Source organism: Lates calcarifer, unplaced genomic scaffold (genome assembly GCF_001640805.2).
Source record: "Lates calcarifer isolate ASB-BC8 unplaced genomic scaffold, TLL_Latcal_v3 _unitig_5444_quiver_468, whole genome shotgun sequence".
NCBI classification, from domain to species: domain Eukaryota; kingdom Metazoa; phylum Chordata; class Actinopteri; family Centropomidae; genus Lates; species Lates calcarifer.
Window position 1 is genome coordinate 176,675 of NW_026117523.1, and position 13,412 is coordinate 190,086.

Consider the following 13,412-nt stretch of genomic DNA (forward strand, 5'->3'; position numbering starts at 1 on the left):
TGTTAACGTCCCCGACAACCTCTGTAGTCTCATTTAGACACTCGTTAGCAACCGCCTTTTTTAAGACACGTAAAAGCTTCAAACATCAGGAGTGGGGGATTTACTGACCCATTTTATGTTGGAGAATAAAACCTGAAAATGTCTTGAGCTTGTGTTAAAACTGCAGACCTTATTTAAAGGAGCTTAGCAAGGTATCTATCTCAAGTCTAAACTCGTGTCCTCTCTCACCGATATGTCTTTATGAGTTTTAGGAGAAAAGTATGAGAAACAAACAGACAAATCAAAATGAGACTGAAGTGATATTTCCCTGGCTAAAGAAGAGCAAAGTTTGAGCAGTAAATTTTCCTCTGGACGAGCTCTTTATTTGCTCTGTCTGAGCTTGAGATGCTTGAACTGACTCTAACAGAAGGATGAGAACAGATTCAGTTCATAAAGTTCTCTGATATCTCAACCTGAGATCAAGAGGAGGCACAACAGGTTGTGGAAATCTGGGAATGAAACATTTCTGAGAGCTTTTCCTTAATGATCTCATCCTCTGGGAAGGCAGGGCGTTCTGTACGTCATCTCTGACTTAACTGTAGCTGCTGATGTGATGACAGAATACAAAGATTATTCTCTCATCAGAAACAGATTTACCTGTGTTCATGTTGTCCAGGTGCTGGACTGTGGACTCTCTCCTGAAACCTGTCACAGTGACTTTAATACTGAAGACGGCTTCATGTGGACATGACTCTGAAAACACACAGGAATAATGGAAATGATCAAAACCACCACAGACTGAAAACCAGCACAAACAGACCCAAGACCAGCACAAGCAGAGTCAAGACCACCACAGAGACTCAAGAAAAACACAGACAGACTCAACACCACCAGAGACTCAAGACCAGCACAGACAGACTCAAAACCACCAGAGACTCAAGGCCAACACAGACAGAAAAAATAAATAAGTGGACCTCACTTTAACATGAAATTAAACAAACTGAACTGAAAGAAAATCATTACAGAAAGTCTGCCAGTCTGGGTGGATAAATGTTAGCTAGCTCTGTAATTCACTCAGCTATCTTTCATTATTGTGGACAACCACAGTCTGATAAAGTGGCTTGAACACACAGCGACCGTGGGTCACATGACACGGGACTATAGGTAGTCCGTTTGTAATCTTGTATTTACCTGTGTCGCTCGTCAGAGGATTCAGCTTCCTGTTCCGGTTTGTTGACAGAATCAAAGAACCATCGCGTTAGGTAAAGATGTTGCGGTGACGACAAGATGTTTCACTCCACCCACCGACACACACACACACACACACACACACACACACACACACACACACAGAGAGAGAGAGAGAGAGAGAGAGAGAGAGAGAGAGAGAGAGAGAGAGAGAGAGAGAGATGTCTGTGATTAGCTGACAGTCTATTATCTTGGTGATGTACAGTATCTTTGTAGCTCCACAGGACCGTTATTTAGGCGGTTTTATTTCAAACCAACACAAACAGACGTCACGATCTTAACGTCATGGAGTCAGACTGAGATCACAGACAGACAGTGAGACAGCAACTTCTGTTTTACCTCTGTATGTTCATTATATGTGACAACAGAAATAAACAAATAATAGCAGCAACTGCTAGTTGTGTAATGTCTAAAAGTTAGCAGCTAACTTTAGCTGTGTAATGACCAAACCAAAGTTACTGGTGTTAGTTTACATATTAAAAATTTACTTTAAAAACGCAGTGATCATATATTACATGTGTCTGTAAAGATTTGTGTGCTGTTTTTGGACAAGAGGTGTCAAATAATCAATTTACTCGTTTTGTCAAAACAGCATCTTTAAGGAAATGTTTTACTATATCTGTCAGTTAGGTTTGTAATGGCCCAAGTTAGAAGCTAACTTTAAAGAATATTTTATAATATCAGATTTAAGAAGGCCAAAGTTAGCAGCTAATGCTACTTTTAATCATTTTATTTTACAATTTAGTTCAGTACCTCGGTTCACATTGTTCAACTCTGAGAGTCACAGGGAATTAAATTACTTTCATGAACTCAACTCTTCATCAACTGCTCAGAAACTTTGTTCTTTAATAAGAGAAATATACTGTTTAACTCAACTAATATGGCCGACTATGACATAAACTTCATTCTGAACAAACAAAAACAAGTTTAGTTACCTAAACTGTCCTGTTAAAATGGTAAAAAAAAAAAAATACTACCTGACATCCTTTAATGTGATTTACTTTCAGGAATGTGGGTTTATCTTGAATAATTTCCTTCTGATTTCTTACTATAAAACTATTACACAAGGTAAAATTGGAGATAACTCTAAATCAAATTTTGTGTGGTGAGTTTAGTGTTCTTATTATTTCCTACCTCTTATCTTACAACACCTTGTGGGGGCCTTTAACCTCATGTCATTGACCACCAGTGTAAATAACTGTGGGAGCCTGTTAAATTTTACAACATAAAGGCTTAAAAGAAAGACGAGGAAAGAAAGACATCACATGCCAGTGAGAGGAGTCCAACAGGTAAAATCAACCTTATAATGCAGTTAAAATCTGAGCTAATGCTTCTGTCACATGTATGAGGAGGAGGTGTTACTGGTGCTGGTTGATTTACTCGGCTGATCTGTTTCTGTTTTGGGGGTTTTGCAACACACTCAGCCGGTCGGCTCAGGTGTCAACAGAGAGAACAGCTGCAGGAAACTAAATCCTGCTCAGAGACTCACATGAACCAGAGACCTGCTCAGTCCACCAGTGCCCTCTACTGGCTCTTACCAGGACAACAACAAACACACACTTTACTTTTATTGCTCCAGCTACCTGCTAACAGAAGCAGTTTCTCTTTTCTACCTGATGATCGTTGACTTTACATAAATTACAGACTTAATCAGCTGTAGCCAGCCAGCTAATTAAGCTAGCTCCATGATGTTGAATGTTTTCAGCCCACTCCTTTTAAAAAGACAATTATGTAAACAGCTCTTTATATTTGCTTGATGGCTCCATACATAAAGATAAAAGTACAAAAAGAATTATTATGATGCCTCTGTTGGTTTAAATGAGAAACTTTTAAACTAGCAGGTTATTTAGTGAAGACTTGAGAGCTCAGTAAGACAGTATTGGATCAATTCTGAATAGATAATGAGTATTATTAAAGATGCTGATATAGATCAATGGATCAAAACATTATTTTGGACATAAATTCACATAATAGATAATGTAGGGACACAGGATTAGAACTTGAGATTTTCTTTTGCTTTTTTATTTCACTGTCTCTAAAGTTACAGAACTACAAAAAACAGATAAAGACAAAATTGGTATTGGATTGGTAACTGTCACTCATGATGTTAATTCATTTACGCTCTCTTTATTTTTCCTGTGAAAAAGCTGCCTTCACAGTTAACATAGTGACATCTGCTGGTCTTTGATATGTACTCCTGTATAAACTGTGAGTAAGATAACAGCAAGTGTAGTTTTTAATGTACAGTTATATTAACAATCTTTACATTATTAAAAACTGACCTCTTTACAGCTGAGAAGCTGGTTTGTTGCTGTTGCCATAAAAACCTAAAATAAATTTTTAGTTTAGTCTAAACTTCCTCCATTCCCTCATCAAGTCTTCAGGTGTCACTCTAGGACAAGAGATGAGCTCCTCTCTTTGATTAAATGAGTTGTCAGTGAAATACGACTCAGTGGAGACATCCAGTGGCAGCTACAGGAAACTACAACAACATCAGTAAAAGTCTTTAAAAACATGACATTACTCCCAAGGCATCACATACAGACATGGTTAATTATCTTGACCCGGACGCTCTTGTAAAACAAATGTAATCAAAATAATATCATAGCCCAACCCTGTGATATACCAGGCACAACCCCAACCATACACAATGTAATTATCAGATATAGTTTCACTCAGCACCTTCAAGGTAAAACTACAACAGTGTACATAACCCTCAGAGCTGGGATGGTGGTCTGGATATCATAACAATGGAGAACTTGGTGACAAACCTCCTGGACTAAATTAATCAACACTAAGACCACTTGAGCCTCAAAGTGCTAAAGCTGAACCAAAATATCTGGGCACTGGTGGAAGTTTAGAATAAATCCCAAAAACCAGCAACAGTAGTAATATTCTGTAGCACCAGTTTCTTTACTTATTAAATCACTTTATTAAGTGTGTTTATTATACACACTCAGTGGCCACCTTGTAGGGACACCTGTGAAATCTAATGCAATCCAATCCAACAGCTCAGCCTTAAATTTAACCTTTACAAAGATAATGATGTTCAGTTTTGAACTGTCTCTGTCAGAGGGGTGTTCATCTCTGTTTATCTCTGAGGTTGTAGGTTACAGCTGTGAGGAAATGAACAACTTTATACTGAGAGGTGCTTCTGATGTTTTGTCCATTTACAAACATGATGGAGGAAGAATATTAGAAACATATTTTCAATATAGAGCAGCTCAGTACAACAACACCTCTGACTACGACCTCAGTAATAAGGATATACTGTAGATTAATTAACATCAAACAGACAGTTTAACAAAAGATGTCCTTTTTAAGCTTGATAAAGAGAGATTGTATGGGTGCATCTAATACAGTGGCCAGGAAGCTATTTATTTATTTTTAACTGTTTAGTCATCTCTAAATTGTTGAAATAAAAAATATTTAAAATTTCAGTTGAACAAAATGATTCTTGTTTACAAGGCTGAAAAGTGATCAATGAAAATAACCCAAAGAGTGAACACAAAAGAAACAGAAAATACAACCACACAGGTTAGCAGATTCTGTGCTTCACTGATGACTTTGAATCCTTTAAAAGGCAGAAACAGCTCTGATCTCCTTTGGGAAAATGTCCCACTCATCCATCCCGGGAATGTGATTCTCCCAGTCCGGCTGAAGAGGAGGATTGTTTAAAGCCATCAAGCAACCCAACCAGTAGCATTCAAGTTCGAACTTCTCCATGATTTTCTGGAGGTAGTGATCTCCATGTTGAGGAACAGGAGTCTGTTTGGGAGAAATGGTTCAACTTTACATGTTCAGTTCACTGATCCTCAGATTTTCTGTTTAAGTCCCTGTAATTAAATAAATGCTAACAGATAGTATGGACCACTGATAATACAGTGTTGGTCCATTTACTTCCTGAATGTACAGTGTATCTGTGTGTGATGTTTAGCAAACAAACCTTATCATCTGTCCTGCTGTGGTAAACAGCCAGCTGAAGACTCTGTATCACTGATTGTCTCAACTCTTCAACCTGGAACAAAAATGTTTCTTAGAGAAAAGCAGCAGAGCTTAAATGATGAGGTTTTACACAACAGTTTTCAGTATAATACCTTCTGAGGAGTTGGTCCACTGCTACTCTCAGTCAGTCTGAACACTTCATTTATCTGCTGCTTCTTTCTCTCCATTTTATCTGCTGCTTCTTTAAACTGGTTCTATTGTCATCAGATTCAATTTGAGTCAAACAAACAAGAGAAACACAGTAACTTTTGTTGTTGTTGTTGAGTAGGTTCATTACTGATTAAACTCCTTTCATCAGACAGTACTGTACCTGAATATAAGCTCTGGCCTTCTCTAATTTCGCTCCTTCAGATTTCAGATGATCTTTGATTTTAGGCCACTGGTGTAGTTTCAGTTTGTCATACATCTTTTTCAGTTTGCTTTCACTGACTGGGCTGTTCATGTTTTCAGTGTTTCCTGCCCTTCTTGACAGAGCCAGGTCTGGTGCCACTCTAAACAAAGAAAGATACTATTTAATTAACAACAGGCCTTTGTGAAACAGTTCTTCTTAATTTTAATATATGTTTTTGACAACTCTGGCAAAACCTGCACATTACATTAGAATTTAATGTTTCTATGTATGGTACCTGTTTTTGAATGACAGGAAGTCTTCCTCTATTTCTTTTCGAGCAGACCTATGAGAAAATATGCTGCATATGAAACAAGTCTAAAGTCTTTTAAAATGAATAAACAGAATGTTTTGATGTGTCAAATCTAAACATGACATCCATGTGGGAGGTTTTTGTCTTTGCTGATCCAGTTCATATCTGTGTTGAAGTTTTCTGTATTTCAAGCTTTAAAAACATCCCTTCTGTTAACATGTCTCCATATTATTGGTTTGGAGGTGAATATTGGGAACATCTTACAGTATGATTTAGATCCCATCCAATAAATCATCAGGAGCTACAACCTCAAACAGCTGGGTCAACACCTCACTGACACAACTTTAATAAAACATGAATGGTCCGAACCTCGTGAAGGCAGTAGTAAATACAGAGGTGTATTGTATTGTCCAGGTGTTACTGTGTTCATACTCTGTATGCCGAGCTGTACTGGATTTAAAATCTGCGTTAGATATCTTTGAAAGTATATATTATATATTTACCTTTCCTCTTCAAGTTTCTCTTTGTAAAATGTTTCCATTTCAGCCAAACTGTGTAAAAATATAATGAAAAGGTTATGTCTTCGACTGATTTCAGAACAGATCTGTGGAATAAAACATGCATTGTGTCAGGGTGTCAGTTCTGAGCCAGGGCTTTTGTTTTGTAGTTCTGTTGTGTTTGTTTTATTTCCTGTTTTATTTTGTTATCACTGACCTCCCTCTTGTTTCAGGTGTCTTGTCTTCCCCTTCCTTCTGTGCTCCCTCCTCCTGGTGATTACCTACCCTGCCCTAATGTGGTTCACCTGTGTCTCATTGTCTGCCCTGCTCCTGTGTATTTAGTGTCTGTGTCTCCCTGCACTCCCTGCCAGTTCGTCTTGTGCCTCTGCCAGACCTACCAGCCTTTACTAAGAAGACTTTTCTCTTGCAGCCTTAGTTTTTTGACCCTTGCCTGTATTTTTGACCTTGCCTCAGCTTAGCCCTCTTGTACCGTTGCTTTCTCTTTCTGCCTACCTGTGTACCGACCCCGCTTTAATAAAGGACCTTGTTTTTTTTTGTATACTCTGCTTCTGCCTCATGTCTGCGCCTGTGTCCACACTGCTACCCCTTGACACATTGTGTGAAAAAGTATCAACTAAGGTAAAATGAACAATCTGGATTAAGTACTGAAGACTTTCTAGATGACATTGTATTGTCCAGGTTTAATTGTTTTCACCCTGTGGATGCTGAGCTGTAGTGGATTTAAAACCTACTTAACTGTGTTGAGAAAAGCAAGAAAAAATACTCACCCCTCTCCACGAAGTTTCACTTTGTAAAATGCTTCCATCTCAGCCAAACTGTTAAAAACACCATAAATCATCAGACTGGTGATTTCTCATTTGTCAGGCCTGTTAATTTTATATTCTTACAAACAAATCTGTTATTTTCTTCACTGCACTAGCAGCTGATTTAACACATTTGTCTTTCTTAACAAAAGAAATGTTTGTTATCACTGATTTAGTTTTGTTTAACTCAGAGAGGAAACTTGACCTTTGCATGTACAGTACCTGTCTTTGATTGATTTCCATTCTTCATCTTTTTGTCGCACAGCAGATCTGTGGAGTAAAAATGTGGCAAGTGAAAAAAATTTCATGGTATTGTTGAAAAAATTCATGTTATTAGATTACATTGTATTGTATTGTCCAGGTGTAACAGTGTCCACACAGTGTTTGTGGAGCTGTAGTAAAGTGAAAAACTGTTAAACATATCTTTAAAAGAAAAATGTTTACCTTGTCACTTCAAGATTCTTTTTGAATCGTTCCTCATCAGTCAAACTGTATTAGAAACATAATCATTGGTTGGTTTAGTTAAAACACTACAGAGCATTCATTATCAAAATTGTTTTAATAATCTGTAAACATCCATGACTTATGAAATGGTTGATTTAAACATTTTCTGTCAGGATTAATCTAAGATTTTTACAAATCAACCCATGTCTCTGTTGATGTTCCTGTTGTTCACATGACAAGTACTGCAAATTTGAATCTCTGTGTTTCTGAATGTTTTTGCTGTAAAACAGAAACGCACGTTGTCATTTTCTTGTTGTTTGAGGTGAACTGATGTTTCTGTAGAGAAACAGACTAGAGCAGTTTCTACATTGAGTGTCTCAGGAATCCTCAGGAATCATGGTAGAAATCTATTGTACAGTATATTTTCTATAAAATCAGACTATAATCTTTACCACCAGCCCTATGATTTGTCAACATCAACATCTGCCTGATGTATTAGTGACTTGTGTTCTAAAATCATGAGGCAACAATACAAAGGTTTAAATCAGCAGGTGGACTAAAGTTGATGGAATTAAATGTATATATTTAGTATATTTACCCATAGTTGTCTCCAGGTTGACTCATGTTGCTTTGCTGTCTCTCCTGCTGTCAGGGAGGAACGAGGTGAATGTGTTCACTCAGTCTGACACCAGTATTACTGTGACACAGACTGAGGAGGTGGAGGTGGAGGTGTCCTCACTGAGCTCCGCCCCCTGCAGAGATAATAAAAACACTGCAGCTGCTGCATCTCAGCACTTTGATTCTTTTCCTCACCTCGACTAGTTTCACCTGATTCTATGATGGGTGACCCATTCATCATAGCGATAGACTTTGGCACTGCTTACAGTGGATATGCCTACAGTATGACATCCACAGGGGAAGAAACTGATCCTAATTTAAAGCTCTGGGGTAAAGAGTTTGGGCAAAAGACCCCAAAGGCTCCAACCTGCATCCTTTTTGATGAACATGGAGAATTTATGAAGTTTGGTTATGAGGCTCAAATGACTTATGTTGGAATGCATGGTGAAGACTCAACAAAACACTTCTTCTTTGAAAACTTCAAGATGTCTCTCTATGGCACAGTGAGTAAAAATGATCTGATGATATCAATATTCTTCATATATGGATCATTACAAATTGGCAATATTTTGTGTTGTTTGGTAAGACCATTAAATAGATTTATAATGTACATACCCATGATTCAGAGCTTCAGACCACAAAGAGAAGACTGGAAAATAAACTGAACAACATGAGAACTCAGATCTGTCTCCATGTTAACTGCTGTTTTAGTTTTATTCAACAATGTATGTTTTGTATAACAAGCTCCAAACATGTATGAACTAACATCTCGTCTATCACCAACAGAAACTCAACAGAGATGTGACAATTAAAGCTGCAAATGGAAAATCAATGAAGGCCTTGAAGGTTTTCACTGAAGCTTTGGGCTATCTCAAGGAAGACGCCCTGAAAACCATTGCAGCAAACACAGAGGGGAGGAGGTTTATTGCCTCTGACTTCACCTGGGTGCTGACTGTACCTGCGATCTGGGATCCTTCAGCCAAACAGTTCATGAGAGAAGCTGCAACTCAGGTAACACACTGAGACTATTAAAATCTGCAGTGAAGGTTTTATTTCTCATGAAAATGAATGATCAGTTTTTCCTTTTACTTCCAGGCTGGTATTGTAACCAAGGGAAAGCAAGCCAAGTTGGTCATTGCACTGGAACCAGAGGCAGCTTCAGTCTGGTGTAAGAAGCTCCCAGCTGAAGGTTTCATAACACAGAACCATGGAGGAGACAAACTGGACCAATCTCCAGGAACACAATACATTGTTGTTGACTGTGGAGGTACTGTATGTGGTATTTTTTAAATTATTTAGATATAACCTTTAAAAGTAAAAAGCCCAAAGTCTTTACTGTGGATAACACTTGGCTTTTATTGGAGCCAACACTTAATCCACTGACAAGAAGTTAGATGAAAAAGGGAGTCTGGGCTAATGACGACATATTGATCAAACACTGATTATAAAATGTTAAGGCACAATGTTAGAAACAAGTCATGAAAAAGCCAAACAACATAACAGATGCCGGCTCATGTGTGACTACAACAATGAAAACTAAAGTGCTGAAGGAATGTCTCTGTCTGTTAACATGTTTGTATTCCACTGTCGAATCTCAGGACTTCAGGTCTGGGCCAGGATTAAAGACTTGAGCTACAACCCCTTGATTCTCTTTTCTGCTGAAGTTTTGTAGAGTCAAAGAAAAAAAACTCAAGTGCAAAGTAGTTCATTGAGATGTCTCTCAGATAGTAACACTCTGTGAACCAAGCACCCTCAGGATGAGTCCTCATGGACTGAAGACAATCCTCCCCAGAGCCTAGTTTTAAAATAAACAGAGTCCCCACCTTTTTCAAAATAATTAAACAAATAACTACAATATCTATGTGTGTCAATTCTCAGCACTCCATGTAGATTAGGGCTAAGATGCATTCACACTCCTTTCCGGTGCATCCTCAGGATTTCCAAGACTTACTCATCAGTATTCTCTGAAAAGGGTAAAGGTCAGCTATGGTTGTGTAAGAGGGTAACTTTAGGTTAAGCCCATAGAAAGAAGGTAAAAAAAAATGTTTGTAATGTCTGTTAATGTGTACAGTAAGTGACACATGAATGTAGCTTTGTCCTAGACTTCTGCATCAGCAAAGGGACAACTGTGTCTGAAAAAGGAGGCAAAGGCTGTAGTGGTTTATTTATATTCTACGAAGACTTAATATAGTACAGCATTATTTATCCACCAGATCATGAACAAAAACTAATTCACAGGATCCTGATTCCTGACCCTATATAATAAGTATAATAATGAGTAGCCATCACTGAAAGAGTCTAGTAAGACTGTATTGTTTGTACAGGCGCTGTCATGACTCAGATTTTATCACTTCCTTTGTGCTGCAGGTGGAACTATTGACATAACTGTCCATGAGGTGCTGGATGGAGGAGCCCTGAAGGAGCTGCACAAGGCCTCTGGAAATGATCTGGGTGGACAAACTGTGGACAAGAAATTCAAAGAGTTCCTCAGAGAAATCTTCTGTCATGGTGTCTGGGATGAGTATGAAAGAGAGTATCCCAGTGAGGTTCAGAAACTGATGTATGAGTTCACAGTTCTCAAACAGGTAAATGAAGATGTTCAGATCACCTGCCCATTTAACCTGGGAACAATAGCTCAGGGAAAACAAAAAATAGAAAAGTTCTTTGAAACAGTGGAAGGTGCATCCTGGAACGGTGGGTCAGTCAAAATCTCAAAAGAGAAAATGAAGTCTTTCTTTGATGAGAGTCTAAAAAGCATCATCAAGAGTCTCAGAGAAATACTGAACAAAGATTTGAGAATTGAGTACATCCTGTTAGTGGGAGGTTATGCTGAAAGTGAGATTCTGCGTCAAAACATCATCAGTCAGTTTGGTCGTCAGTGTAAAGTGCTGTGTCCATTTTGGGCCCAAGAAGCAATTGTGAAAGGAGCTGTGATGTTTGGAAGAAACCCAGAGGTGGTGGCATCTCGGAAAAGTGCCTTTACTTATGGGATTGCTGTCTTTCCAAGGTTTGATGAGTCCAAGCACAAGGCAGAAAAGAAATACACAAGCACAACTGGAGAGAGGTGTAAGGATGTTTTCATGAAACTAGTGGAGATTGATGAAGATGTTGGTTGGGATAAACCCAGAGAGCACATGTTATGGCCAACAGAAGTGGATCAGAAAAGTATGAGCTTCAGATTTTTTCGCACAAAGAGAAAAGATCCATTCTATGTGGATGAATGGGGAATGGAGGAATTTGGCTCATTTGTCGTTGACATGCCCGACACTAAACGTGGCATGGACCGTGAAGTCAAACTGGAAATCAGGTTTGGCTTCACAGAAATGACAGCGACTGCCACTGACATGGATTCAAAGTCAACAAAATCAGTTGACCTTGATTTCATGACTCAATAGTGAAGATGTTTCACAAAGAATCATTAACAGTTTTAGATAACAGGCATAAGTTTAATTATATTGTGTTAGGTCCACTGAAATTGGCTTAAATCAAAGAATTGTAATTCCAATCTCTCCCTGTGTAATTGTTTATGCAAAGTAAGATGTACCGTCCCTGGTTCATGATTGGCTCCAGTTGGGACTCAATGGCTGCCCTCTTCCACGCCATGTATTTCCCAATTGGTGGATCCCGGTCCAGCACTACCAATCCTGGCAGCCTGTCTGTCATGGCGGCTGTAGTCTGCTCACCATGGGTGTCCTTTATTATAGCAAACATTGATGTTATATCAACTTGAAATATTGTTGAGGAGTCATGTGTTAGAACTAACTGGAGACTGGACCAGGGATTTAGAATCTGTTAGCAAATCCAGGTATAGGGTGCTGCCCCGTTGTATTTTTGGTTTTGTAGTGAGGTTTTAATTTTCCTTTTGGTTGTCTTTAGGTTGGGGATAATTCTAGTTTTCATAGTCCTCTTTTGGTTATATTTGTATCTTTATTTTTTTTCTGTGTAGTTCCGCCCCACTTCCTTTGTGTTCATACCTTACTGATACCATCTGGTCTCATGTTGCATCCATTTTCCCTCCAGCGAGCTAGGGGATATAACAAACAATGTATTGTACTTAAATATCATGGCTTTTTTATTATTATTATGAGTTAAGTTTGTTTGGGTTTTTTTTTGCTCACACCTTATCAAACAGCTCTAACAACAGTTTTAATTTTAGACACATTTAATCATTTGAAGTAATTTGTTTTTACATACAGTTAAAGTTTTGAACAAACACCTGCAAAATGTTTTAATGCAGGTTGATTGAGAGTTTCTACATCTCACAGTTGTAAGTCTGTTACTAACTAAATATTGTTTGTTTGATGTTGTGAATCTGTTGAAGAAATTAACAAAACAGACTGTACATGTGCTACATACATATACTTAAACGTTTTTGTTTTTGTTTTTACATTTAAACATTTGATACATACATGGCACAAATACTGGTCATATTAGAAGTATGTACCTTTAGAGCAGTTTTTTCAGTCAGATGCTGTTGATATCTGACATGAGTGTTTTATTGCAGGGAGATGAGCTACAGTCAGGAGGATCTGCTGACATGAATTTTGTTTATAGAACAAACAACCACTATTCAGTTATCGTTGTTGAAATTTAATTAAAAATATTTGAGCAGAAAATGTAAGTGTCATCATTTGATGTTTAATTTATTCATATTTTGTATTCACATAAATGTGTGAACTGGCATCTATGAAGAAATCATATATTGTATTATTACTTATCTATACAGACCCACTTGATTAACCTTCCATGAATACTTCATAAGGTAATCAACTGGAATGGTTTTCAAATAACAGGTGTGCCTTCTCAAGAGTTAATTTGTGGAATTTCTTGTCTTCTTAATGAGTCAGTGGAAATCTGAACTTTAGTCCGGTGGTCCAAATTTGAGATTTTGGTCCCACCCACCAATGTCTTTGTGAGACGCAGAAAAGGTGAGCAGATGGTTTCCACATGTGTGGTTCCTACCATGAAGCATGGAGGAGGAGGTGTGATGGTGTGGGGTGCTTTACTGGTGACACAGTTGGTGATTTATTCAAAAGAGTCCAGTCCAGAGGCAAGAATACCTGCAGAAAGTGACAGAAGAGGAGAGAGAGGCAACAACAGAATGACTGAAAAAGAAAAGAATAAAGGTCGCAATGACCCAGTCCAGACCTCAACCT

General features: G+C 38.1%; 2 protein-coding genes across 5 annotated transcripts; one reads left to right on the top strand and one right to left on the bottom strand.

The window, feature by feature from the left end:
• Positions 1-3,220: 3,220 nt before the first annotated feature.
• On the bottom strand, positions 3,221-8,368 carry LOC108874504 (uncharacterized). 4 transcript variants are annotated; one of them, XM_051068896.1, is made up of 11 exons: positions 8,237-8,368; positions 7,836-7,917; positions 7,639-7,683; positions 7,417-7,464; positions 7,159-7,206; positions 6,377-6,424; positions 5,859-5,906; positions 5,543-5,723; positions 5,325-5,426; positions 5,174-5,245; positions 3,221-4,995 (listed from the first exon to the last, which is right to left on the bottom strand). In XM_051068896.1, exons 1-11 carry the CDS (start codon positions 8,238-8,240, stop codon positions 4,804-4,806), a joined length of 870 nt encoding a protein of 289 aa, XP_050924853.1. In that variant the 5' UTR covers positions 8,241-8,368; the 3' UTR covers positions 3,221-4,803. The 4 variants fall into 4 exon arrangements, with proteins under 4 accessions (XP_050924853.1, XP_050924852.1, XP_050924854.1 ...); XM_051068895.1 differs by having other exon boundaries at positions 7,840-7,917; positions 8,237-8,364; XM_051068897.1 differs by lacking the exon at positions 5,325-5,426 and having other exon boundaries at positions 7,840-7,917; positions 8,237-8,364.
• A 53-nt stretch (positions 8,369-8,421) lies between these two features.
• Positions 8,422-12,845, top strand: LOC108874505 (heat shock 70 kDa protein 12A-like). Its single transcript, XM_018662994.2, has 4 exons — positions 8,422-8,759; positions 9,043-9,267; positions 9,352-9,523; positions 10,624-12,845. Exons 1-4 carry the CDS (start codon positions 8,475-8,477, stop codon positions 11,649-11,651), a joined length of 1,710 nt encoding a protein of 569 aa, XP_018518510.1. The 5' UTR covers positions 8,422-8,474; the 3' UTR covers positions 11,652-12,845.
• Positions 12,846-13,412: the final 567 nt, after the last annotated feature.

What these genes read in the sequence shown, in the direction of transcription:
- LOC108874504 (XM_051068895.1), bottom strand. Translation starts at nt 8,262, where the DNA reads ATGAGTCAACCTGGAGACAACTATGG. An exon ending in GTGGACCAACTCCTCAGAAG is followed by an intron (nt 5,246 to 5,324) that starts GTATTATACTGA and finishes TTTTTGTTCCAG; the next exon opens with GTTGAAGAGTTGAGACAATC. An exon ending in ACAGCAGGACAGATGATAAG is followed by an intron (nt 4,996 to 5,173) that starts GTTTGTTTGCTA and finishes TCTCCCAAACAG; the next exon opens with ACTCCTGTTCCTCAACATGG.
- LOC108874505 (XM_018662994.2), top strand. Translation starts at nt 8,475, where the DNA reads ATGATGGGTGACCCATTCATCATAGCGATAGACTTTGGCACTGCTTAC. An exon ending in TGAGAGAAGCTGCAACTCAG is followed by an intron (nt 9,268 to 9,351) that starts GTAACACACTGA and finishes TTTTACTTCCAG; the next exon opens with GCTGGTATTGTAACCAAGGG. An exon ending in CATTGTTGTTGACTGTGGAG is followed by an intron (nt 9,524 to 10,623) that starts GTACTGTATGTG and finishes TTTGTGCTGCAG; the next exon opens with GTGGAACTATTGACATAACT.